The 27846-nt window shown below is 45.9% G+C and overlaps 2 protein-coding genes across 2 annotated transcripts; both read left to right on the top strand.

Moving 5' to 3' along the window:
- Positions 1-9506: 9506 nt before the first annotated feature.
- Positions 9507-16100, top strand: il11a (interleukin 11a). Its single transcript, XM_024405723.2, has 5 exons — positions 9507-9980; positions 10890-11056; positions 13738-13830; positions 13953-14114; positions 14406-16100. The coding sequence occupies exons 1-5, from the start codon at positions 9974-9976 to the stop codon at positions 14589-14591; spliced, it is 615 nt and encodes a 204-aa protein (XP_024261491.1). The 5' UTR covers positions 9507-9973; the 3' UTR covers positions 14592-16100.
- A 414-nt stretch (positions 16101-16514) lies between these two features.
- Positions 16515-26292, top strand: znf628 (zinc finger protein 628). Its single transcript, XM_042306443.1, has 10 exons — positions 16515-16662; positions 16848-16973; positions 17106-17710; positions 18031-18103; positions 18263-19132; positions 19326-19505; positions 21290-21644; positions 21822-21976; positions 22337-22579; positions 24256-26292. Exons 3-10 carry the CDS (start codon positions 17205-17207, stop codon positions 26290-26292), a joined length of 4419 nt encoding a protein of 1472 aa, XP_042162377.1. The 5' UTR covers positions 16515-16662; positions 16848-16973; positions 17106-17204.
- The last annotated feature ends 1554 nt before the right edge of the window (positions 26293-27846 follow it).

Here is a 27846-nt window from a genome sequence, read left to right as displayed (position 1 = left end):
CACAGTCACACACACACACACACACACACACACACACACACACACACACACACACACACTGTGTTCTGTCACATACCATAGAGTTCGGTTTAATAGAGAACAGACTTAAATGATGTTCATTCCTACCCTCGTTTCTCTCCCTCACTCTCTCTTTCATCCCTTCTTCCTTTGCAGAGAGAGAGTCTGTTAGCTGATAGAGGACAACTGTAATAATGATGCTGGTTAATGTCCTCTTCTAATGAGCCAATAAAAGGGAGCAGAGCAGATGCGCCATATCACAACACAACCCAACACAGGACAACACAACACAGGACATCACAACACAACAACGCAAGACAACACAGGACAACACAAAACAACACAACACAGGACAACCCAACACAGGACAACACAACACAGGACATCACAACACAACAACGCAAGACAACACAGGACAACACAAAACAACACAACACAGGACAACCCAACACAGGACAACACAACCCAACACAGGACAACACAACCCAATACAGGACTACACACCACAATACAGGACTACACAACACAATACAGGACAACACAATACAGGACTACACAACCCAATACAGGACAACACAATATAGGACAACACAACACAATACAGGACTACACAACACAATACAGGACTACACAACACAATACAGGACTACACAACACAATACAGGACTACACAACACAATACAGGACTACACAACACAATACAGGACTACACAACACAATACAGGACAACACAATACAGGACTACACAACACAATACAGGACAACACAACACAATACAGGACAACACAACCCAATACAGGACAACACAATACAGGACTACACAACACAATAAAGGACTACACAACCCAATACAGGACAACATAATACAGGACAACACAATACAGGACTACACAACACAATACAGGACAACACAATACAGGACTACACAACACAACACAATACAGGACAACACAACACAATACAGGACTACACAACACAATACAGGACTACACAACACAATACAGGACAACACAACACAATACAGGACTACACAACACAATACAGGACTACACAACCCAATAAAGGACAACACAACCCAATACAGGAAAACAACACAATACAGGACAACACAATACAGAACACAATACAGGACAACACAATACAGGACGATACAACACAACACAATACAGGACAACACAATACAGGACAACACAACCCAATACAGGACTACACAACCCAATACAGGACAACACAACCAATACAGGACAACACAACACAATACAGGACTACACACCACAATACAGGACTACACAGGACAACACAGGACAACACAATACAGGACTACACAACACAATACAGGACTACACAACACAGGACTACACAACACAATACAGGACAACACAATACAGGACAACACAATACAGGACAACACAACACAATACAATACAGGACAGGACTACACAACACAATATAGGACAACACAACCCAATACAGGACAACACAACCCAATACAGGACTACACAACACAATATAGAACAACACAATACAGGACTACACAACACAATACAGGACAACACAACACAATACAGGACAACACAATACAGGACAACACAACACAATACAGGACAACACAATACAGGACAACACAACACAATACAGGACAACACAATACAGGACAACACAATACAGGACAACACAACACAATACAGGACAACACAATACAGGACAACACAATACAGGACAACACAATACAGGACTACACAATACAGGACAACACAACACAATACAATACACAACACAACACAGGACAACACAACACAATACAGGACAACACAATACAGGACTACACAACACAATACAACACAACACAATACAGGACAACACAACACAATACAGGACAGCACAACACAACACAACACAGGACAGCACAACACGATACAGGACTACACAACACAATACAGGACAACACAATACAGGACTACACAACACAATACAGGACAGCACAACACGATACAGGACTACACAACACAATACAGGACAACACAATACAGGACTACACAATACAGGACAACACAATACAGGACAACACAATACAGGACTACACAATACAGGACAACACAATACAGGACAACACAATACAGGACAACACAATACAGGACAACACAATACAGGACAACACAATACAGGACAACACAATACAGGACAACACAATACAGGACAACACAACACAATACAGGACTACACAATACAGGACAACACGACACAATACAGGACAACACAATACAGGACTACACAATACAGGACAACACAACACAATACAATACAGGACAGGACTACACAACACAATATAGGACAACACAACCCAATACAGGACAACACAACCCAATACAGGATAACACAACACAATACAGGACTACACAACACAGGACTACACAACACAATACAGGACAACACAACACAATACAGGACAACACAATACAGGACAACACAACACAATACAGGACAACACAATACAGGACAACACAACACAATACAGGACAACACAATACAGGACAACACAATACAGGACAACACAACACAATACAGGACAACACAATACAGGACAACACAATACAGGACAACACAATACAGGACTACACAATACAGGACAACACAACACAATACAATACACAACACAACACAGGACAACACAACACAATACAGGACTACACAATACAGGACAACACGACACAATACAGGACAACACAATACAGGACTACACAACACAATACAACACAACACAATACAGGACAACACAACACAATACAGGACAGCACAACACAACACAACACAGGACAGCACAACACGATACAGGACTACACAACACAATACAGGACAACACAATACAGGACTACACAACACAATACAGGACAGCACAACACGATACAGGACTACACAACACAATACAGGACAACACAATACAGGACTACACAATACAGGACAACACAATACAGGACAACACAATACAGGACTACACAATACAGGACAACACAATACAGGACAACACAATACAGGACAACACAATACAGGACAACACAATACAGGACAACACAATACAGGACAACACAATACAGGACTACACAACACAATACAACACAACACAATACAGGACAACACAACACAATACAGGACAGCACAACACAACACAACACAGGACAGCACAACACGATACAGGACTACACAACACAATACAGGACAACACAATACAGGACTACACAACACAATACAGGACAGCACAACACGATACAGGACTACACAATACAGGACAACACAATACAGGACAACACAATACAGGACTACACAATACAGGACAACACAATACAGGACAACACAATACAGGACAACACAATACAGGACAACACAACACAATACAATACAGGACAACACAATACAGGACAACACAATACAGGACAACACAATACAGGACAACACAATACAGGACAACACAACACAATACAGGACAACACAATACAGGACAACACAATACAGGACAACACAATACAGGACAGCACAGTACAGGACAACACAGGACAACACAACACAGGACAACACAACACAGCCATATCTGCATGTTGAAGGCAGAGACAAATGGAAAGGAAAAGAGCAATTGACACGCATAATTTGAAAATCACATCCGTGGGGAGTTTTCCTAACTAAACTTGCCAGAGGTGAAGGGGGGTGAATGGGTGGGAGCAGGGGGGTAGGAGGAGAGGGGGATGGATTGTCATATATCTCTTGGAAGGAAGACAACAGCACATTAACTGTGATCACTGACTGTGAGAAAGAGAGTGAGAGACGTCACTTTATTACCCAATGACTATCATCCCCGTGTCACTAGTTCATTCTCTTTTTCCCCAAAAACATCAACACGCTCACTTGCTCTTTGACGTACGTAGATGCATAAAGGGCATGTGGGGAGAGGGGGTAGGGGGGGAAATGATGGTGTATGTAGGGGGGTGGTGAGTTAGGGTTACCAGGACAGGTGGTCAGATAGGATGCCCTACTGGAATCATGCACTCTGAGGCAGGAATGGAAGGATGGCGTGAGGGAGGGGATGGAGGGAGAGATGCCTGAGAGGAGTGAGGTGGAGGTTATGGAGAGAGTTAAGGGGTTGTCCATCTACCCAGTCATAGTAGAGTAAACATTAACAGTAGTATACTATGTCGGCCTCTCGTCCGTTCCCTTTGAGTGTAAACACTGTTTATTCTACAGCTTGGTGGAATTCCCTGGAGGAGGAAATGGTGGAGCAATATCAGCATGATGAAATGATTGGTTCCCAAAATCACGTTTGCAATTGGAGCTTCCTGTGTTTCCAGCGTTGCGTCATATTCAACATTCCCTCTGTTTACACATCCAAGGCTGTGAGGTCGGCAGGATCAGAGCCTTAACCTTCACCTCCATTACACTACAGTCACTTACAGTAACCAATGGTTTCATTTCGAACAGGAGTTTTACACTACAGAAATCGGAATACCAGAAGGGTTATTTGGACAATACCAACATATTCAAATGTATGTAAATGTAAAAAAGTATGATAAATATTATGAAATTATTCAAATGTGCCCTTATTGTATACCAAGGATGATCAACTCCCAGCCAATCAGAGCACAAGGATCAAACCCAGCAGACACTCTGACCCATCAAAAGGCTTCATATGACAGTGAGGAAACGATGTAAGAGACAGTTGCGTGCAGAACTACACGGCGCCAGGGTTTGTCAAGGCTACGTAAAGATTGACTAACCCAGTAAAGTTGGACTAAGTGAGTCAGGTTTGTCTGGCTAGAAGGGCAAGGGAAGGCCATGTCACAGGTTCCCTACTCTCACTCTCTGATGTCTTACTAATGTTTCATACACACACAGACACAGTCACAGACATAGGGAGGCCTGTAGTACGCCGTGACACAGTCACAGACATAGGGAGGGCTGTAGTACGTGGTGACACAGTCACAGACATATGGAGGGCTGTAGCACGTGGTGACACAGTCACAGTCATATGGAGGGCTGTAGTAAGCCGTGACACAGTCACAGACATATGGAGGGCTGTAGTACGTGGTGACACAGTCACAGACATAGGGATGGCTGTAGTAAGCCGTGACACAGTCACAGACATATGGAGGGCTGTAGTACGTGGTGACACAGTCACAGACATAGGGATGGCTGTAGTAAGCCGTGACACAGTCACAGACATATGGAGGGCTGTAGTACGTGGTGACACAGTCACAGACATATGGAGGGCTGTAGTACGTGGTGACACAGTCGCAGTCATATGGAGGGCTGTAGTAAGCCGTGACACAGTCACAGACATATGGAGGGCTGTAGTACGCCGTGACACAGTCACAGACATACAGAGGGCTGTAGTAAGCCGTGACACAGTCACAGACATATGGAGGGCTGTAGTAAGCCGCGACACAGTCACAGACATATGGAGGGCTGTAGTAAGCCGTGACACAGTCACAGACATACAGAGGGCTGTAGTAAGCCGTGACACAGTCACAGACATATGGAGGGCTGTAGTAAGCCGCGACACAGTCACAGTCATATGGAGGGCTGTAGTAAGCCGTGACACAGTCACAGACATATGGAGGGCTGTAGCACGTGGTGACACAGTCACAGACATAGGGAGGGCTGTAGTAAGCCGTGACACAGTCACAGACATATGGAGGGCTGTAGTACGCCGTGACACAGTCACAGACATATGGAGGGCTGTAGCACGTGGTGACACAGTCACAGACATATGGAGGGCTGTAGTAAGCCGTGACACAGTCACAGACATATGGAGGGCTGTAGTAAGCCGCGACACAGTCACAGTCATATGGAGGGCTGTAGTAAGCCGTGATACAGTCACAGACATATGGAGGGCTGTAGCACGTGGTGACACATTCACAGACATATGGAGGGCTGTAGTAAGCCGTGACACAGTCACAGACATATGGAGGGCTGTAGTAAGCCGCGACACAGTCACAGTCATATGGAGGGCTGTAGTAAGCCGTGACACAGTCACAGACATATGGAGGGCTGTAGCACGTGGTGACACAGTCACAGACATATGGAGGGCTGTAGTAAGCTGTGACACAGTCACAGACATAGGGGGGCTGTAGTAAGCCGTGACACAGTCACAGACATAGGAGGGCTGTAGTAAGCCGTGACACAGTCACAGACATATGGACGGCTGTAGTAAGCCGCGACACAGTCACAGTCATATGGAGGGCTGTAGTAAGCTGTGACACAGTCACAGACATATGGAGGGCTGTAGCACGTGGTGACACAGTCACAGACATAGGGAGGGCTGTAGTAAGCCGTGACACAGTCACAGACATATGGAGGGCTGTAGTACGCCGTGACACAGTCACAGACATATGGAGGGCTGTAGCACGTGGTGACACAGTCACAGACATATGGAGGGCTGTAGTAAGCCGTGACACAGTCACAGACATATGGAGGGCTGTAGTAAGCCGCGACACAGTCACAGTCATATGGAGGGCTGTAGTAAGCCGTGACACAGTCACAGACATATGGAGGGCTGTAGCACGTGGTGACACAGTCACAGACATAGGGAGTGTTGTAGTAATCCGTGACACAGTCACAGACATGTGGAGGGCTGCAGTAAGCCGTGACACATTCACAGACATATGGAGGGCTGTAGTAAGCCGTGACACAGTCACAGACATATGGAGGGCTGTAGTAAGCCGTGACACAGTTACAGAGATATGGAGGGCTGCAATAAGCCGCGACACAGTCACAGACATATGGAGGGCTGTAGTAAGGCGTGACACAGTCACAGACATGTGGAGGGCTGTAGTAAGGCGTGACACAGTCACAGACATGTGGAGGGCTGTAGTAAGCCGCGACACAGTCACAGACATATGGAGGGCTGTAGTAAGCCACGACACAAGGAGGGCTGTAGTACACCGTGGCACAGTCACAGACATAAGGAGGGCTGTAGTATGCCGTGACAGTCACAGACATAGGGAGGGCTGTAGTACACCGTGGCACAGTCACAGACATAAGGAGGGCTGTAGTATGCCGTGACAGTCACAGCCATAAGGAGGGCTGTAGTACACCGTGGCACAGTCACAGACATAAGGAGGGCTGTAGTACACCGTGGCACAGTCACAGACATAAGGAGGGCTGTAGTATGCAGTGACAGTCACAGACATAGGGAGGGCTGTAGTACGCCGTGACACAGGTTCCTCTGATGTCTAACTTTAAAAAAAAAAATGTGCCCCCATTTTTCTCCCCAATTTCGTGGTATCCAATTGTTAGTAGTTACTGTTGTCTCATCACTACAACTCCCGTCCTCTGAAACACAACCCAACCAAGCCGCACTGCTTCTTAACACAGCGCGCATCCAACCCGGAAGCCAGCCGCACCAATGTGTGTGTGTGTGTGTGTGTGTGTGTGTGTACTGTTTTAACCCCATCTTATTCCCCCCCCCTGACACTGTGTTACTGGACTATAGTCCTGTCACTGTTTCTATGCGACACTAACACCTAGCAACCTGGTCAGCGTGCACTGCGCCAGGTCCGCCACAGGAGTCGCTAGTGCCTGATGAGACAAGGATATCCCTACCTGCCAGACCCTCCATAACCCGGACGATGCTAGGCCAATTGTGCGTCGCCCCATGGACCTCCTGGTCGTGGCCGGCTGCGACAGAGCCTGGGCTCGGACCCAGAGTCTCTGGTGGCACAGCTAGCACTGCGATGCAGTGCCTTAGACCACTGCGCCAACCGCGAGGCGATGTCTAACATTTTAACACACACACACGGCTGGTATAGACGATGTCACAGGTTCCGTTCTCTCTGATGTGTTTGAGGTTTAATTCAGTGTCTCACTCTGCTACTCCTCCTCCGGTGGTTTATACACATTGGTGATGTAATGGTTGGCACAAACACACAAACACTTAATATTATTGTACACATATATACACCACATTCACACCACCAGCCTACTAATTACCCACACACATGCACACACACACACACACTACACCTTCTCCTAACACACACACACACACACCATGGCACAGAGACCTTCTTTCCCAAAAAATAGCCCCCCATGAGCATACAAACACACAAACACTGCATACATGTGCACTCCCTCCCTCCCACACACACACACACACACACTGCATACATGTGCACCCCCTCCCTCCCTCCCTCTCACTCACACACAAACACATAGAGTGACAATGTGTATGAGTGATATGAGTGATCACCACTGGCAGATTGTCTAACAGACTCTCAGTGCCTCAGAACCACCCAGGAGACCCCCATCATGGTAGGCAGACGGAGAGAAGGAGAGAGAGGGGACGAGGGAGGGAGAGTGACTAACTTCACTCTTTCTTTTCTTCTTGCCCCAGCTGTGTCTTCAAACAGCCCTTTGATGTGGGAAATTAAATAGAGCGAGTGTATCAATATCTCCCTCGGTCCACCACATTCATCCATTTCCTCTCTTCCTCTCCCCATCTCCTCCTCTCCTCTCGTCTGCTGTTGACCCAGGAAAAGAGAGTACTACTTGTTTCCCACAACACCTCTACCACCCAGTCTCCTCGCCACTATGCCCTCATAAGTGTCAGTGTGTTTATTTGTGTATCCGTGTGTGTGTGTGTGTGTGTAGGCCCATCACTTAACACTTGTACCCACATCATTATTAGTGTGTCTGATGTTCTCTCTTGAAGACCCACACCTCCTATAAGCATTTTATCCTTTTGTTGGTTTTATATATATATGTGTGTGTGTGTGTGTGTGTGTGTGTGTGTGTGTGTGTGTGTGTACTGTTTTAACCCCATCTTATTCCCCCTCCCTGACACTGTGTTACTTGACTAGAGTCCTGTCACTGTTTCTATGCAACACTAGGCCCCTTCTGGACAACACCTCTCTCCCGTCCCGCTCTGTCTCTCACTCTTTCCTTCACCCTGGAGAGGGAGAGAGGGAGAGAAAAAAGAAGGGGGGAAAGTGGAAATAACAGGATGATGTCTCAGGAGTGGCTGTCTGTAAAAAATGAGAGTGGGGGGAGAGGTGTTTTCTCTGTGTATGAACTATGAAGTGGGGAACGTGCCATATGGAGCAGAGTCCTACTGTAAAGCCACAGTCAAAAAGCATTTTCAACACTCAAAGAAACACAATAAACAATGAGAGGGAGAGAGAGAAAACAAGGTAGATCCACTGTATAAAGGATACAGGACTGGAGATAGACTGATATAAAATTAAACAATGGCCTTTTTAAACTTCTGCAGTGATAGAGAGAGGGGGGAAGAGATTTAGAGATGGAAAGATAGAAAGAGGTAGATGGACTGATAAATAGGTAGCGGGATGCGACGGAGGAAGTGTAGACTACTGGAGATAGGGACAGGATGGACGAGAGAAAGTGATACAGACAGAAAAAAAAGAAGAAAAAACAACGGAACATTTTGAAAAATTTGCTAAGGGAGACAGACAGCTCTGGCAGGGAGGGGAGGAGGAAAGAGGGAGCGCGTGTGTTTTTATGAATGAATGTCGGTGACTCAGTCGATGTGTCATACAGCCCAGTCTTTATAAAAGGACGTTTAAAACAAGCCTAAACATTTCACTGCGCGAAAATTTGACTTACACACACTCGCATCCCTCCCTAACCATTTGTCTGAGTGTCTGTCTATCGTTACTATCAGTTCATTACTAGAACTGCACTCAAACTTTACTGAACAAAAAGTTTGGAGACATTGTATTTTATTTCTTTATTGGATAGTTCGCCCTCATTCCTCTACTTTTTCATTCATTCTCTCGTTCTTTTCCTCTTCTGCAATCTCTTGCCTCCACTCTTTTCGCGGAGTGTGAAAGCGAGAAGAAACTGGAGCACGTGACAAGTTCGAGTTCGACTTATTTATAAATTTTCTTACCTTGTTTTTTAAAACTATTTATTTATTGTAAGTCGTGCATTTATTTATTGTACACGAACAAATATGAAATGTAAGTGCCTGATTATTCTTTCAATCGTTTCTGAATTTTCTTATTATCATCCTTTCTCTCTAACGTGTCTTGTTTAGTTAAGTCTATGTCTAATATGTTGGCATAATAATATGCTGTCACGATTCTCAGGGTATGATCATTGATTGGGCTATTCCATATTCAAATGCATTACTGAGCATGCAAATGTTACTTAATTGCAGCTAAGCATTGCCATGTTCAGTGACCACTGAGTGATCCATTTGTTTCAAGAAGCCTAGACACTGACGTCTTATACCAGCAGGTGGTTAAAGTTTGAACAAGGAGTGATGCTCTCCTGAGTCCTGGCTTGTGCTTCTTGTGGTTCTCCTGTAATTACACAGGCATTTATCATTTCAGCAGCAATTGGGACTTTCTTTACCTTGTATTTGAACTTGAAAGAGAAGGAATGAATGAGCTTACTGTTACAAAACTGTCTTGGTTTAGGCTGTGTAATGCATGTCATCCAACAACTGATGTATACTATTGCAGGTGTGACAATTGGAGGCGTTCATGAAAGTCAATAATTGTGAAGATCAACATAATATTATAGTGTGTGAAGTGTCCTGCATGTAATGATTTAGGTCAAGTGATTTGCATTTAGGACTCTGGTCACATCCAACAACTGATGTGTCGTATTGCAGGTGTGACAATTAGAGGCATTCAGGAAAGTCGATAATTGTGAAAGTGTTGTTATTGTTAAGGATTGAACGATTTAGATATTATTTCATTCATCCTGTGAAAACATGAAGGATTCCACTGCCAAGTCTGGGTTTATGTTTACATTATGGTGCAATATCGTACCCCGAGGTCATTATCATTATATCGACATGACAGCTCTTCTCTGCGGTCATATAAATCTAATAATTGCTTCCATTTCCTCCCACCCTGCAGTGCTTGTCGACTCCTCCTCCTCTCTGTTGCTCTCGCTGCTATTGGCCCAGCTTCCTTTATTTACGTCTGCCGTCCCCGCCCCCTACCGGAGGCCGAACGTCTTGCACGAACTGGATAGATTGGCCAATCAGACGAAGAATCTGAGGCAGATCACAGCAGATCTATTGGTGAGTGGAATGTTACTGTACTCACTTCTGATGTCATGATGGGGAGATTGCTATACTGATCTGGGTACTGTATTGATTGTGTGGTGGTGATCATGGCATGATCACCACCACACAATCAATACAGTACCCAGATCAGTATAGCAATCTCACCAGTTTCCTGAGGCACATGAAAAGAGACTGGCTGAAGTTTTTGTCCAATAGCTCACCTTTATGACTACTATAGTGCCATAGTGATTGCATAGAACAGTCATAAGAAGCCCTGCTCCTTCTGCCTCACTCTCCCTGACTGTGACGCAATACAACTCTGGACAGCTGAATTGGACAGTTGACTTAGACGTCTTATTCTCCTGGCTACGTTAACCTGCTTGTGTTGTGTCAGCCAGTGTATTAAGAGTCCCGTAGCTGTGTGAGAAGGACAGTCAGGGCAAGTGTCAGTAGAGATTTCACTATGTGAGGTCAGCCTTGATCCAGACAGGACCAACTGGAGGGCCGACTAACTTCGCCTCTAGACACTGATCTCAGGTCAGTTTAGTGTTAATGTTAAGGGTTATGATTTGGGGTAGGTACGATGGTCCTAGATCTGTGGCTATGGACATCTTATACCTGGAGTAGAAACACACTCAAAGAGAATAGAAAGTAACTACCGGTAATAGTTATTTCTGGAACTGATTAACTCTGTTTATTAGCTGTGAGGAAATGGAATGTGGATTGGCACCTGTTGCTTATCTGGTGCTGTTTCCTGAAGTTGTTCTAATCTCGATGCCCAAGTAAAAGCGGCTGGGGAGTTTGTATTGAAATGGAAATGATTGCTGTGTACGTTTGGCCTACAGATGTGCTGGAAGTGTCCTGTAAGCAATGTGTTTGAACAGGTGAACCAGAACATATCCTTATCTTTGGTTATTCATGACCGCAAGAGATACTATTTTTATATAATGTAAATCAGAAACCACATTTGTTTAAGACACAAAACTGAAAATAGTTACACACTAGTCTCTGGCAGGGGGATTGGTCAATAAGCAAGTGTGTGTGTGTGTGTGTAGTATCTCTGTATGAGGACACAGTGCTATAGCAATAATGTAGTATGGGGGCCAGATGTAAGGAAGTAGCTTTATCAAAGAACTCTGCACAGCAACATGCTGCTTTAAACTGCTGTTTGTTTTTCAAAGACATGAATCATTTATTTTGGTTTCTTTTCTTCTTGTGCAGAGTTCCACTGAACAGGGGTCAAGGCTAGGGGAAAAAAATAGAATTGATTCAACGGAAAGTCCCCGCAAGAAAGCAATAAAACTGTGTGTGTGTGTGTGTGCGTGTGCATGTCTGTGTAATGTTTCTACATGTCTGTTGTGTGTTTTCGTGTGTGTGTCCATGTGTTGTGTGTGTCAGAGTGTGTGTGTATTGAGAGTGCTGTAAATAGTTGTGTAGGTGTGGTGTTTAGTGTTTGGTTGTCGGTCGCCACAGCAAAGTGACCTGATAAAAATCACAGAGATTTATCACATTCCAGTATTTGCATTCAGAAAGATTGTTGGGGGGGTGCAAGGTTCAGTCGAGTGAGGTCATGATGAAGAGAACGAGAAAGGGAGGATAAGAGAGAATTACAGGCTGAGACTGAGCATATAAAAGAGATCAGAGAGAGGTGTATAAGAAGTGGTCACCAGCCTATCTGTGTGTGTGTGTGTGTGTGTAACAGGGTGTAAGAGCGAAGGTAGAGAGGAAAGCAGAAGGAGAAATAACCCAAAGAGGGGTGAAAGGGATAAGAGGGGTGGGATTACTTCTGAAAGAAAGACAAAACATTAAGCCACAAACATTAGTGAACTTTTGTAAAAGACAGAAGCAAGTGAGGGAGTGAGGGAGGGATGAGAGAGAGAGAGGGAGAGAGATGGGAAAACAACAATAATAGCAACAACAATAATTGCAAAACACGATGGTAAAGCACAATGAGGACAGAACACCACAATAGCATGAGGAAGCATTAAGTGTACACAACCCATTGTGTACCACCATCCATCATGTTTTCCTAATGCTGTTATGTTTCTCCACTGATTGGTGCTCTGACGCACATGGCATCAGTCACTGTTGTGCTTCACGTCATTCTCATTCATTTTCATTCTTACTCATAAATCACTTCTTCACCTGTTTAAGGCCCACAGAGATACAGTAGCAGCCCCCCCCCCCCTAGTGGTCACAGATCACTAGGGGGGGGGGCTGCTACTGTATCTCTGTGGCCTGCTACTGTATCTCTGTGTGATCTGTCTCCCCCTAGTGGTGGCTGTGAGCAGTGGCGACAGACTAAGGATTGTACACACATTACTACACAGCAATACGTCATCTCAGACTTTTTAATAGCTGCGACCCTGGAGTTTCCCTGCAGCTCTGTGTTGTCTATCCCACTCGGAGCTCTCTAAGTCACAGCATATGTTGTTCTCCTCCTCTCCCAGTAGAAAACATCCTGTGGTTTCAGGCCACTTGCTCTTATTGTTGACGTTTTCGGGGTTACGATCTGGGTGAACTCTCCCTGACCCGACCACACTATTCTCAGGGAAAGCTAGGGTCTCTAGTCCTGGCCAGACCAGACAGTCATCTGATCTAGGTGCTGCTGGAGTAATACTTTCCTTATGCTTACGTGACTCTGTGAGGATGTATTTGACTGACGTAGCGGGTTGTTTTGTCCGTTTTTCTTACAGAAGGAACATGCGTTCGAGACAGACCCAGAACAGCATAGATTTAAGTCCCTGCCACTAATGAACAACAGGGCCAGTGACATCAACTCCCTTGAGGTAAATGTCTTTTACGTTGTGTGTGTCTATGTCTTTCTGCCTTCCAGATGTGTTCTGTCATGTCCCAGACATTGATACTAAATCTCTCTCTCTTTCTTCACCCCCCCTCTTCTCTCCTCCAGATGAGACCCACTCTCTCTCAGCTCCACGCGGACTTGAAGTCGTTTGAGCACCATTTTGCCTGGTTGAGCAGAGCGTCAAGGAAACACCACCACCCTGCTCTCCCTAAACTGGGACAGATGATGTCACTCATCAAGTCTCTCACCAGCATGCTAGAGCATCAGGTAACTGCTCTGTTCAACACTAATACAGCTGATACAGTATGCAGCATAGTACATTTATATCATTTGGATATATTATACATATGAGATTTTATCAGATCGTTCTACTGTTCTTACACTGTGTGATGGTCTAATAATGGTATAGCTCTGCAGTTCTTGCACTCAGTTTCAATCATTATATTACATTTAGGCCTGTTGCATCACATTTTCTGGATGGGAGGTACATTAGTCTAGCCTAGCACTTCAGACAGGAAATCTAAACCATCCCTCTCTCTCTCACCGTTCTCCTCATAGATGATGAGAGTTGATGCTCAGCGTCTCTCTCCTCCCTCTCCCTCGATGCCGCCTCCTCCCCCCTCCCAGTTTGATGTGTTACAGTCTTCCCAGGAGCTGCTACTACAGTTCAGACTCTTCTGTGATTGGGCCCAACGAGTGTTCTCAGTGCTCAGTACAAAGTCCAAAATGTCTGCAGTACAATGATGATTCCTGAAGTGCTATAGTCTATAGGGATACACAGAATCCACACTACAACCAATGGGGATCTAATAGCTTCAACCGGCACTACAAACAATGGTGATTCAAGATAACCACACTACAACCTTGCACTGTTGTCACTGAATGTCCATTCTCATTGTAGCCAATGTGGGAGCTCCATATTCAAACTACAGCCTGAGGATCCACCATATTCACACTATTACAATCAGTAATGGTCTTCAATATTCACAAACATGTCACTGCCACCCCATCCTCTCTTTTAAATACCTTGTTCCTGACTGTGTTATTTATGTATTTATTTATTTATTAACTTATTTATTTGATGTCATTATTTATTTGATTTTGTAACGTGTCACATATCATTTTTACTTACTTTATTGTTGTGAATTTAATTCCTTGTACCTTGTCAATACTCCTATTTTGTTCTCTCTCTCTCACCCTTCATCCCTCTTCCCAAACTAAACAAGGAGACCACGCCGTAGCACTTCCTGACTTCTTACAGTCTCTAATGATATGGATTGTATTTTCAACTATTTAACCTGTCTCTCTTTACAAAGAGTAGCCTATTTCCGCCAGTAGATGTAGCAAACACACTTGGCTTGTAGCAAGCATATCTTGGGAGAGCCTACATGTATTTTTATTACAGTGCTGTACTTTACCTTGTAGATTTAGGGTTACTCATAGAATCTTCTGAACATGTTAAATGTGCCACCTGTTTGGTTTTGTAAACTGTTAAGCAAATTATGAACCATGCCTCAATCAGGATGTCAACACAACATAGGAGGGTAGATCATTTTTCCATGGGTTTAGTTGCTATTTACAGTCACTGTGTCCCACATGTAAAAATAACAGGTGGTATATCTAACGCTGTGGTAAAGGTTTATGAGTATGCACTGATCTAGGACCTGATCTAATCTCTTTGCACAAATTTGTTAGGATTAGCCTTTTGAGTCAGCTGACCCTTACTCTGTGCCTTGGTACACATAATGTTTGAGCGTTTTAGTGACATAAATAAGAAATTAAAAAACACCCCAAGCCTTAAAATACTATGTATTGTGATATTGTGATACTACGGTTCTGCACAGTTGTACAATAATGTAAATTGTTGTACACAATGCAATTGTCTATTATAGTTTTCTATGATATTTAATGTAGAACACTCTGTCAATGCTATCCCTATCGTTTTGTCGCAATATCAATATTATTCTATTCTAGTATTTTGTTACAGTATTTACTATTTATTTAAGTTACTTTGGTGGAACTATTTATTTGCGCTGCAGAGGAGCAAGTCTCCTGTTGTTTTTGTACTTTTATACGGTTTCTATTCATATTTACCATTATCATTGCTTATCATCCATGTTGAAATCATTTTAGTACCATGCGTGAACGCTGTGGAAAACCTTGTGCTTGGGGTCTCCAGCACAGACTGACTGATTGGCCTAAATGTGAAATGTGTGCCTTGAAAAAAAAGTTAATAAAGAACATGCACAATGACTGAGATGAATGAGATGGGCTTTTCATGTTACTTTGTCATATTTTCAATATTAGGTAGGCCTACACATCATGCGCTCTTTTTTTCTTTCCCTCCCTTATTCACCATCCTCCTGTGTCTCGTCCATCATCACACACTACAGGGCCTTTCCTACATTCTACAAAAAACTGCATTAACCATCAGGCATTGCAACAAGCACAGAGTTCATAAACCTGTTTCCAATTAACCTATAATACGATTTTTTTTATATTTGGGGTTAACATTAAAACAATGTGTGAATTCAAGTACTAAATCACAAATTAGTACAGTATTATATATTTTAAAACAGATCTAGAGACAAGAGTTGACTGTTGAAGCTCTTACCCAATGGCAGTGGTGCATTCGGGGCTAGACCCAGCCTATAGCGATCGTCGTTGTTGGGAGGCGGCAGCGGGTGGGTGACAACTAGCTAGCTAGTTAGTTTGTGCTCAGGTTTATTGTTAAGGTTGTATGGAGTAGCACTGCGAGTCTCAATCCCTTTTCACAATATCAACAAAAGCATTAGCCATGAGTTAATGATACTAGGTGAGTAATTGTTGCAATATTACTAACGCACCATTCCTATCAAACATTATATAGCGAAGAATGACGCACGGATGAAGGCTTATAGATTCGCAGGCCAGTTGCAGAGGAGGCATTGAAGGCGGCATTTGTAACATTTTCTGCTTATAGTTTACAACAGGGTAGCATTTGTTTTTTCTGCCTTTTAGCTGGAAGAAACCGACATTTTTCGCACACGCTCATCAGGGACAGACGCGTATAAACAGAAAGACGGCCAGGGAGTGGAGAAATAAGAAGAAGAAGAAGAAGAAGGAGGAGGGAGGGGTCGGGAGGAGGTGGGATTTAAAGGGATAGGCGGGTCCGCCTTTTGGCCGACTTTATTATTTGTGAATGTTTGAATTGCTTTGGTGTTAGTTCCTGGACCTTGTGTCATTGATCAATACTTTGTGTTTTATTGTATTTCACAGTCCTACTCTTAAGCAAGGAGACCACACACAGCTCAGCTGTTGTTTCCACACTGAGGAACAGAGTCACATCAGCTGAAGGAACCTTTCCACCAGCAATGAATGAAACCAGGAAAGAAGAGACACAGCTCCACCAACACTAATACACACACTTACATTAATACCAAACATACAACCTTTTATTCCCTAATCGTGTCTTGCCTCAACATGGCAAACTCAGTGGCCACTCTAGTGGTCCAAGCGGAACTATTACCCCCTCAATCGTCCTCCTCCCTCTCTCCCTTCCCATCGCTGCAGGGATCAGGAGAAGGGGAGGAGGACAGGGAAAGGGGGGAAGAAGTGGATGGGGAGAAAGGGATGGTGGAGGGGAATGAGGATATAGTGCTAACTAGGGTAGGGGTGCAGATGGTGACGTCATCGGTCCTGGCTGTGCCCCATCTCCAGGAGCACCCTGAGCACCCGTTCCAGTGCCTGGACTGTGGCAAGAGCTTCAAGTGGTCTTCAAGGCTGGCCCACCACCAGCGCAGCCACAACAACGAGAGACCCTACCGCTGTAACCTCTGCCCCAAGGCCTTCAAGGGCTCCTCCGCACTCCTGTACCACCAGAGGTACTGCAGGGAGGGAGACAGAGGGGGACAGGCACAGTGAAAGTTAGCTATAGAAATGCTTGCAGCTTATAACACACATCTCACTTTATGAAGAGTGTTCTTCTCCTTGTGTCCATCTGTTTTCATCTGTTTAGTTCTGTCACAATAATCCAAATGAGGGAAAGGTGACGTGAACAATATAATGTGAGTCTATTTAGGGCCGTTAGAAACTAGTGGAATAATCAATACAAGCAGGAATTCTTTCTGTAGCCGGTAGGATGTCCTGTAGATCTGTTGAAGGGTCAGTAGATTGTTTGTTTTCATGTTTTTTTTCTGTGCAGGTCTCATTCAGGGGAGAAGCCCTATAAGTGTGACGACTGTGACAAAGCCTTCAAACGTTCCTCTCTGCTCCAGGTGAGAAACACTGGCCAGTAGTGGTTCCCCCATTTTGTGGTAAAAATGTGTTAACTTTTGTTGAATGTTGAAAAAAAGTTGAATGTTACAGTAGTAAAAGGCTCTTTTGGGGGTTAAGGGACCAGTCACGGAAGTCCTCTCTCTTGTGCATGTCTCCAGGTCCATCGTAGCGTCCACACAGGCCTGCGGACCTTCCAGTGCCCCTACTGCCCGCTCACCTTCAAGTGGAGCTCCCACTACCAGTACCACCTGCGCCAGCACACGGGCGAGTGCCCCTACCCCTGCGACAGCTGTCCCAAGGCCTTCAAGAACTCCAGCAGCCTGCGCCGACACAAGAACGTTCACCTGGGTCTGAAACCCTACGTGTGCACCGTGTGTACCAAGGCCTTCACCCAGTCCACCAACCTCAGACAACACATGAGAATCCACACAGGAGAGAGGCCCTACATCTGTGGAGAGTGTGGACGCAGTTTCACACACTCGTCCAATCTGGCCCTGCACCGGAATTCTCAAAGTCATACTGGTGAAGGAAAGGGGGAGACAGGGGGAGACAACATGGGGGATGAGATACAGGAAGTGATAGTGGGGGAGGACATGACATCACAAATGTTGACGGACATGGGCTTTGTGAGCCAGGAGGCCACGGTGGGGTTGGGGGTTGGGGAGGTGTTCCTATCGTCAGGTCACCTCCTGCCCCATCTCACCCTCACCCCTACCCAGGGGGGCGTGTGCACATCCAGGGCCATCGGAACAGAAGTGCACATGAGCACGGAGTCGGGTGCCAGCGTGCTGCTGTACAGCTGTGGCAGCTGTAGTCAGACATTCAGCACACGGACAGAGCTAGAGGACCACCAGGACATGCACCTGGGCCCTGGGGAGGAGGGGGGCAGCGGGGTGGGGGAGGGGGGAGAGGGAGGGGTGGGGCATCTACTGGCTGACTTTGAGGAGGTGGTGGAGACGACGGCAGCAGCAGAGAATGGACACACTACTGCTGAACTACTGGGACTGACCGGGGGAGTGGACGGAGGGGTGAGTAGGAGGACTCTTGTCTCAGCCTGGGGAGGTTACCCCTAAGGCTCTGTTTTAGGGTCACACCAGATTCATCCATTCATGATCAATATTTGGTTTCTTACTCTACCCTCTAGGTCAATATCAGCTAATATGACTGCTGTGATGTTGTAGTGCAATGACTCTGGCCTAATAGTGTTGTGTCCCATGTCAGAATATGGGGACTACCCAGGCCCAGTTTGACCTGCTGCAGAGCTTCACAGTGGGGGCTCAGATCCCCACAGACAGCGTGGAGACAGCGGGTAACACCACAGGTACAGGGACGGGCACAGAGTGTGCCTACTGTGGGAAGAGCTTCAAGACCAGCGGAGGGCTCAACAGACACCTGGCACAGGTACCAATCAGCTGAGCAAATCAAATTTTATTTGTCACATACACATGGTTAGCAGATGCTAATGCGGGAGTAGCGAAATGCTTGTGCTTCTAGTTCCGACAATGCAGCAATAACCAACGAGTAATCTAACTAACAATTCCACAACTACTACCTTATACACACAAGTGTAAAGGGATAAAGATTATGTACATAAAGATATATGAATGAGTGATGGTACAGAACGGCATAGGCAAGATGCAGTAGATGGTATCGAGTACAGTATATACATATGAGATGAGTAATGTAGGGTATGTAAACATTATATTAAGTGGCATTGTTTAAAGTGGCTAGTGATATATTTTTACATCAATTTCCATTATTAAAGTGGCTGGATGATGTTGTTACCTCCCCTCACCACCTGGGGGTGGCCTGTCAGGAAGTCCAGTACCCAGTTGCACAGGGCGGGGTCGAGACCCAGGGTCTCAAGCTTGATGACGAGTTTGGAGGGCACTATGGTGTTAAATGCTGAGCTGTAGTCGATGAACAGCATTCTCACATAGGTATTCCTGTTGTCCAGATGGGTTAGGGCAGTGTGGTTGCGATTGCGTCGTCTGTGGACCTATTGGGGCGGTAAGCAAATTGGTGTGGGTCTAGGGTGTCAGGTAGGGTGGAGGTGATATGGTCCTTGACTAGTCTCTCAAAGCACTTCATGATGACGGAAGTGAGTGCTACGGGGCGGTAGTCATTTAGCTCAGTTACCTTAGCTTTCTTGGGAACAGGAACAATGGTGGCCCTCTTGAAGCATGTGGGGACAGCAGACTGGGATAAGGATTGATTGAATATGTCCGTAAACACACCAGCCAGCTAGTCTGCGCATGCTCTGAGGACGCGGCTGGGGTTGCCGTCTGGGCCTGCAGCCTTGCGAGGGTTCACACGTTTAAATGTTTTGCTCACGTCGGCAGCAGTGAAGGAGAGCCCGCAGGTTTTGGTCGCGGGCCGTGTCAGTAGCACTGTAGTGTCGTCAGAGCGAGCAAAAAAGTGATTCAGTCTGTGTTTGGAGCAAGACATCCTGGTCTGCGACGTGGCTGGTTTTCTTTTTGTAATCCGTGATTGACTGTAGACCCTGCCACATACCTCTTGTGTCTGAGCCATTGAATTGCGACTCTACTTTGTCTCTATACTGACGCTTAGCTTGTTTTATTGCCTTGCGGAGGGAATAGCTACACTGTTTGTATTCGGTCATGTTTCCGGTCACCTTGCCCTGGTTCAAAGCAGTGGTTCGCGCTTTCAGTTTCGCGCAAATGCTGCCATCAAATCCACGGTTTCTGGTTTGGGAATGTTTTAATCGTTGCTGTGGGTATAACATAGTCAATGCACTTTCTAATGAACTCGCTCACCGAATCAGCTGATGGGCTGCACATCCTCACTACTATGTCATAAGGTCTCTGTCCTGGATGCCAGTCTGTTTCTACTTCGTCTAATTTGGGCCTAGATTCAATCAGTTAAGCATTAACCAGCGATAACCGACAATTGCATAGCGTATCATTGGTTTTGCTTGAGAGCTGTCAAATTCACATGCAGTATGCCTTTCGCAGACAGTTCCATTGGATGCATTAGTAGAAAGCCCCTCCAGCTGTATTACAAGTTGGAACTCTGGAATGTGTGATGTAATCTACACTTTAATTAGTGTGAACTGATCTACTCCTTGGTGTCTGTAAAGCTGAAGTTATATGATCTATAGATAGTCTGTTTTGATGACCCTCTCTCTTCCCAAATCTTCTTCTCTCCCTCTGCTCCCTCTCCAGGTCCACTCCCTCTCTCCCTCCCAGTCTCGCTCCCAGTTCAGCTGCTCTGCATGCGACCGCTCCTTCACCCTCCTCTCTTCCCTGCTCACCCACCAGCACTCCCACACCCCTGAGCAGCGCCTCCTGGCCGAGGCTGAGGCGGAGATCGTCTGCCCCGCGTCCCTGTCCCTTTCCCTGCCCCTGCCCTCCTCCCCCAGCCAGGGGGACCAGCACCAGGACACCCAGGGGGACATCCACGTCCGCCTGATGGCTGTGACCGAGGAGGGGGACAGGGAGGTGGTGAAGGCATCCAGCAGAGCAGTGGTCAAGGGCCAGAGGAGAGGAGCAGCTAGTAAGACCGCTGGGGGGAACAATGGTGAGTTAGTCTTTTTCTTTTGGCATTTTGATAGAAAATACTTTTAAAATGAGATACCTTGACAGTAACTGAGCCGAACCAACTGCTGCTCATGAAATGACCTGTAGAATTCATGTGTGGGGAAAAAGAAGTCTATATAACATTCTCCCTCTCCTCGTCCCTGTGGGTACGGTACAGAGAGGCCGTACCGTTGCTCTGAGTGTGGGAAGGCCTTCAAGGGCTCATCAGGTCTGAGGTACCACATGAGGGACCACACAGGAGAGAGACCCTACCGCTGCACAGAGTGTGGCAAGAGCTTCAAGAGGTCCTCACTGCTCTCCATACACCAGAGGGTAAGACGCATCCGTCCATTTCTATCTCACTAAGGCTGCGTTTAGACAGGCAACCCAATTCTAATCTTTTTTTCACTAATTAGTCTTTTGACCAATCAGGTCAACCTTCAAACATATCTGATATGAAAAGATCTGATGTGATTGGTCAAAAGACCAATTAGTGAGAAAAAAAGATCAGAATTGGGAGCCTGTCTGAACGCAGCTTATGGCATTTGTCACAATGTGCAGAACAGCGGCACTGCTGCATTATAGCACTTTGTGACCTGCTTTTCTTGTTCAACCTTTTGAATGTACCTGTACTTTCAGAAGAATCCAGGCCGTATTCAGTTGTTTTCTGACTGATCCCTCCCTCCTCTCCAGGTGCATACAGGTGTGCGAGCGTTCCAGTGCCCCTACTGCCAGCTCACCTTCAAGTGGAGCTCCCACTACCAGTACCACCTGCGCCAGCACACGGGCGAGCGGCCCTACGTGTGTCAGGAGTGTGGAAAGTCCTTCAAAAACAGCAGCTGTCTGAGGAGGCACAGTCAGCTCCACTCTGGCCTGCGCCCTCACATCTGTCCCATCTGCTCCAAGTCCTTCTCACAGACCTCCAACCTCAAACAGGTCAGCACAGATAGCTCTGCTATGGCCGATGCTAGGATTCTTATGATATTGTGTACAGTTGCTCCTTCGCTCCATCTCTCTCTCTCTATATATATATATATATATATATATACACACACACACAGTGGGGCGAAAAAGTATTTAGTCAGCCACCAATTATGCAAGTTCTCCCACTTAAAAAGATGAGAGGCCTGTAATTTTCATCATATGTACACTTCAACTATGACAGACAAAATGAGAAAAAAAATACAGAAAATCACATTGTAGGATTTTTTATGAATTTATTTGTAAATTATGGTGGAATCCTTTGGAGCAATTTCCAAACGCCTGAAGGTACCAAGTTCATCTGTACAAACAATAGTACGCAAGTATAAACACCATGGGACCACGCAGCCGTCATACCACTCAGGAAGGAGACGCATTCTGTCTCCAAGAGATGAACGTACTTTGGTGCGAAAAGTGCAAATCAATCCCAGAACAACAGCAAAGGACATTGTGAAGATGCTGGAGGAAACAGGTACAAAAGTATCTATATCCACAGTAAAACGAGTCCTATATCGACATAACCTGAAAGGCTGCTCAGCAAGGAAGAAGCCACTGCTTCAAAACCGCCATGAAAAATCCAGACGATAGTTTACAACTGCACATGGGGACAAAGATTGTACTTTTTGGAGAAATGTCTTCTAGTCTGATGAAACAGAAATAGAACTGTTTAGCCATAATGACCATTGTTATGTTTGGAGGAAAAAGGGGGAGGCTTGCAAGCCAAAGAACACAATCTCAACCGTGAAGCACGGGGGTGGCAGCATCATGTTGTGGGGGTGCTTTGCTGCAGGAGGGACTGGTGCACTTCACAAAATAGATGGCATCATGAGGCAGTGAAATTATGTGGATATATTGAAGCAACATCTCAAGACATCAGTCAGGAAGTTAAGGCTTGGTTGCAAATGGGTCTTCCAAATGGACAATGACCCCAAGCATACTTCAAAAGTTGTGGCAAAATGGCTTAAGGACAACAAAGCCAATGTATTGGAGTGGCCACACAAAGCCCTGACCTCAATCCTATAGAAAAGTTGTGGGCAGAACTGTAAAAGTGTGTGCGAGCAAGGAGGCCTACAAACCTGACTCAGTTACACCAGCTCTGTCAGGAGGAATGGGCCAAAATTCACCCAACTTATTGTGGGAAGTTTGTGGAAGGCTACCTGAAACGTTTGACCCAAGTTAACAAATAAAAGGCAATGCTACCAAATACTAATTCAGTGTATATAAACTTCTGACCCACTGGGAATGTGATGAAAGAAATAATTCTCTACTATTATTCTGACATTTCACATTCTAAAAATAAGGTGGTGATCCTAACTGGCCTAAGACAGGGAATTTTTACTGGGATTAAATGTCAGGAATTGTGAAAAACTGAGTTTAAATGTATTTTGCTAAGGTGTATGTAAACTTCCAACTTCAACTGTATGTAAAGGTGATATTTCAATTATAAATTTGCACACGGTATTGTGTGGAGATTGATAATGTGGAAAAAACAATTGAATCCATTTTAGAACAAAATTTGTAAAATGTCAAGCGGTCTGAATACTTTCCGAATGCACTGTATCACTCTGTCACAAACACTTTCTCCTCTCCCTTTCTTTCTCTCATCCTCCCTACCCTCCTCCCTCCATCAGCACGAACGCACCCACTCAGGCGAGCGGCCCTTCCAGTGTGCCCAGTGTCACAAGAGCTTCACCCACTCCTCCAATCTCCAGCTCCACCTGAGAACCCACTCCTCCAGGAAGGACTACAAGTGTCCCTTCTGTGGGAAGGAGTTTGTCATGCAGTCCTACTTGCAGAGGCACATGAGGACCCATGGGAACGGGGCTGTGGCCGGGGACGCTGGGGTGGGGGGGAAGGAGGGAGGCAGGGCAGGTAAAGGGGGTGGAGGGGTGACAACCACCACCACCTTACTAAACCCCATCACCCTAGAGACCACAGGGAACTCTGGGTCTCTGATCGTGTCTCAGCCTGCGCTGGACATTCCCCCCAACACCTCCCAGAACTACTTCATGATCCAGACAGCAAATGGGCTTCAGCTCATCCCCCTGTCTGCCCCCGCCCCCCCTCCTCCCCCTCCGCCTCCCCCCCAGACACAGTACATCCTCCTACAGTGCCCCTCCACCAATGGGACCCAGCCCAGCCTGATTCTCGTCCCCACCACAGCGACCAATCCCCAGCCCACCCTAGAGCCCCAGGGCCTCCCATTGGTCCAGACAGTTCTAAACCCTGCCCAAACCCAGATGCAACATTTCCAGACCATATCCCAGCAACAACAGCAGCCCAGGTTCATCATCACCACCACCAACAACAATGTAAACAACCCTCCCATTGCTAAGACAACAACTCCCTCCCTGAACTCTATGCTGAACAAGCCCATTTTAGGGAAAAGTACCCGGACAGCCAGGTCCAGGAGAGGACGGAAACCCAAAGCCGCTGTAGGTCGGCATACTACCTCCTTGGTTGCTACGACAACCACCTCTGTCACCATGACAACAGCTCCCGTCAGTCAGTCGGGGGATGTAATAGCTGTGTCTAGCTGTAATGTAACTAGTGTCACTCCAGCTACTGTTACTGCTGCCAACACTATGACATCATCATTGCCATCGTCTTTACCCGCCAAGTCACAAAGTCCTTTCTCACCACCAACAGCCTCTGTGTCTGTTTCTACCCCCTCCTCCTCTACCTCTGTCACTGTTACCTCAGGACCCCTAAAGGTTGCCACAGTTAACTCAGTTACCCCGGCCTCCCTGCCCCAAACCGCCCCAGAGTTGGGCAAGTCTACTGAGCAGGACATGAGAGGGGAACAGTATGTCCTCTGCTTCCAGAAAGAAGGAGGGAAGAAGGAAGAGGTAAAGATAGGAGGAGAGGGGGGAGGGTCCTACGTGTTGCAGTTTGAAGGGGAGGGGTCCGGGGAGGGGGGGCAAGGAGGAATGGGCAGAGAGGGGGATGGGGAGTCATACGTGCTGCGCTTTCAGACTGAGGGCGAGAGAGAAGGAGAGAGAGAGGGAGGGAAGGAGAAAGGAGGCCTGGTGTCACTGAACCTGCTGCAGGAATGGGGAGGAGTGAGGGAAGGAGAAAGACGAGTAGGGGAGGATGGTGGCGAGGGAGAGTCCTTTGTGCTTCACTTCCAAACAGAGCCGCAGAGCGAAGAACGGACCACTTCTGACCGTGGCTATCCAGAAGGCCCCAGCAACAGCCTGGAACTTTCCTGCCCGCCTCCCCAGGCCTTAATGCCTCTGAATGGGCAGGAGGTGGTGTTTGAGCTGGGGGATGAGAACAAGATGGTGGGCCAGGGGTCTGGAGAGAGTGTGCAGATGATAGCCCTGATCCAAGGCGAAGGGGGTGGGGAGGGAGAAGGGGGCAGTTATAGCGGTGCAGGGGGGGCAGTAGGGGAGGGCAGGGGGCCAATGGAGGGCATCTTTCAGCTGGAGGGAGGAGAGGGGATCGTCATAATTGAGGTTAGCACCAGCAGTCTAAGAGAAGGGGGGATGGACAGAGGGGAAGGAGGAGTAACTGTAGAGAGGAGTGAAGCAAAAGGAGGGAGTGGAATAACTGAGAGGCCTGAAAAAGACAGGAACTCAGCAGAATGCATTGAAATAGTGACTGGAGCGAATGAAGGAGAAAACACAGCTACGAATGGCCCTACACCTAACTCTCAGTTCTCTTAAACCTAAACCAAACAACCACTGTCAGGAAATGTGTGTGAAGGCGTGTGCATGTGTGTGCACACATGAATGTACATATGCGTGTGTGAGTGTGTTTTTGATGTGGAGGCCTTGTCCAGCTACTGAACTAAAGGAGAGTATGGTCGTTCAGAAAGAGACTATAGAAAGTACTGTAGGAAACAATACCAAGGTGCCAGAAACACGAAGAGTTGCATTCACTGACTGTTAATGAAGAGGGACCTCAACAAATGACTTATGAGTTTCAATTAAACTGTCATGTTGACAGTGTTGATATAAAACACCTAAGAGTTTTTTTGTGGATGAATAGATGGCTATGTTGGCTCGGTTTCACTATAAATATTCATACTAGGAAATAGTCATTATTAATAAAGTTGTTACTATTTTTTAATGAATGTTGATTAATTCACCTTTCTTATTTCGTAAATATAAATATGTCCCTTTATCTAAAGAGGAAGAGGATCTGCTCAGAATAACGGACAATCCCAGTTTATTATGGGAAATAGCGGTTCTCCACGAGTGCGACTGACCACGTTCACGTAGCAGGTTAGTCAATTTTCTGCGGCCCAGGTACTCGCTATGCAAATGGCGTAGAGACAGCGTTCTTGACAGTAAATGTTATCGTTAAACTATGTAACACTACATTTGCAATAGGTGGCCATGGTGGCCACGCAAGTATTGCGAGTCATTCAATGACTAAGAAAAATCGTTTTGAAGGAATAAATACACAGCGAATATATAAATCCGTTTCCCTGCATTTGGCGGTGGTCCAACGCTGCACGTTTTGCAAGGTAGGCGAGGTAGGTTCGACCGGGTTGAACGAGAAGGTTCGACGTTTATTTAGACATTACGCATGAAGAACCCTTCTCCACTCACCATTTAAAACAGGCTCAAAATATATGATTTGCCTTTTAATTTTCATATTATTGATTTGTGAACTCCATTTTATTGTACATAGAAGACCAACAGTGGTCTAAAGGAGTCTCTTGGCCCGTTAGTTGTTGATACGCCTTGTAGAAGCAGTGTGGCCATGCAATAGACAAATCCTTTCCCGACCCCTCAAATAATCCCCCGTTATTGAGCTTGATTTTGGGAGGAAACGCCACTGCACTCACAACTGACACATTGTGCCAACCTGTGCCAGTGTGATGCATCGGTTGTTACATTGTAGTAACAAACGTTGTGCTGTTACTTTGTTGCACAATGCAGCCACCTACTGTATTTATCCTGGCATACATAGTCTCTGATAGAGGGATATCATAGGGGTCTGCCCTCATACTATAATGTCATGTGTTTTCAATGTGTATCTGTCAAATGAAGGCAGTCAATTCAGGAAATAAACAAAAATTACAATCCAATAATTGAAAAAAGGGCATTTCTTTTCAATGACTTCTCAATAAACTGAAAAGTAGAAGCAATTTATTTCAAAATTGAGACCAACCCGGGTATATATGTAGGCTACATATACAGTGTTACAGGGATGGATTGCTTTCCTTCTGAGTCATGGCCTCAAACCCCAAATAGCCTGGATCAAATATA

Source organism: Oncorhynchus tshawytscha, linkage group LG03 (assembly GCF_018296145.1).
Source record: "Oncorhynchus tshawytscha isolate Ot180627B linkage group LG03, Otsh_v2.0, whole genome shotgun sequence".
Classification (NCBI taxonomy): Eukaryota; Metazoa; Chordata; class Actinopteri; order Salmoniformes; family Salmonidae; genus Oncorhynchus; species Oncorhynchus tshawytscha.
This window is presented reverse-complemented; position numbering and strand designations above follow the sequence as displayed.

What these genes read in the sequence shown, in the direction of transcription:
- znf628 (XM_042306443.1), top strand. Translation starts at nt 17,205, where the DNA reads ATGAAACCAGGAAAGAAGAGACACAGCTCCACCAACACTAATACACAC. An exon ending in CCGGGGGAGTGGACGGAGGG is followed by an intron (nt 19,133 to 19,325) that starts GTGAGTAGGAGG and finishes GTCCCATGTCAG; the next exon opens with AATATGGGGACTACCCAGGC. An exon ending in GACCGCTGGGGGGAACAATG is followed by an intron (nt 21,645 to 21,821) that starts GTGAGTTAGTCT and finishes GGTACGGTACAG; the next exon opens with AGAGGCCGTACCGTTGCTCT.
- il11a (XM_024405723.2), top strand. An exon ending in GTGACATCAACTCCCTTGAG is followed by an intron (nt 13,831 to 13,952) that starts GTAAATGTCTTT and finishes TCTCTCCTCCAG; the next exon opens with ATGAGACCCACTCTCTCTCA. An exon ending in CCAGCATGCTAGAGCATCAG is followed by an intron (nt 14,115 to 14,405) that starts GTAACTGCTCTG and finishes TTCTCCTCATAG; the next exon opens with ATGATGAGAGTTGATGCTCA.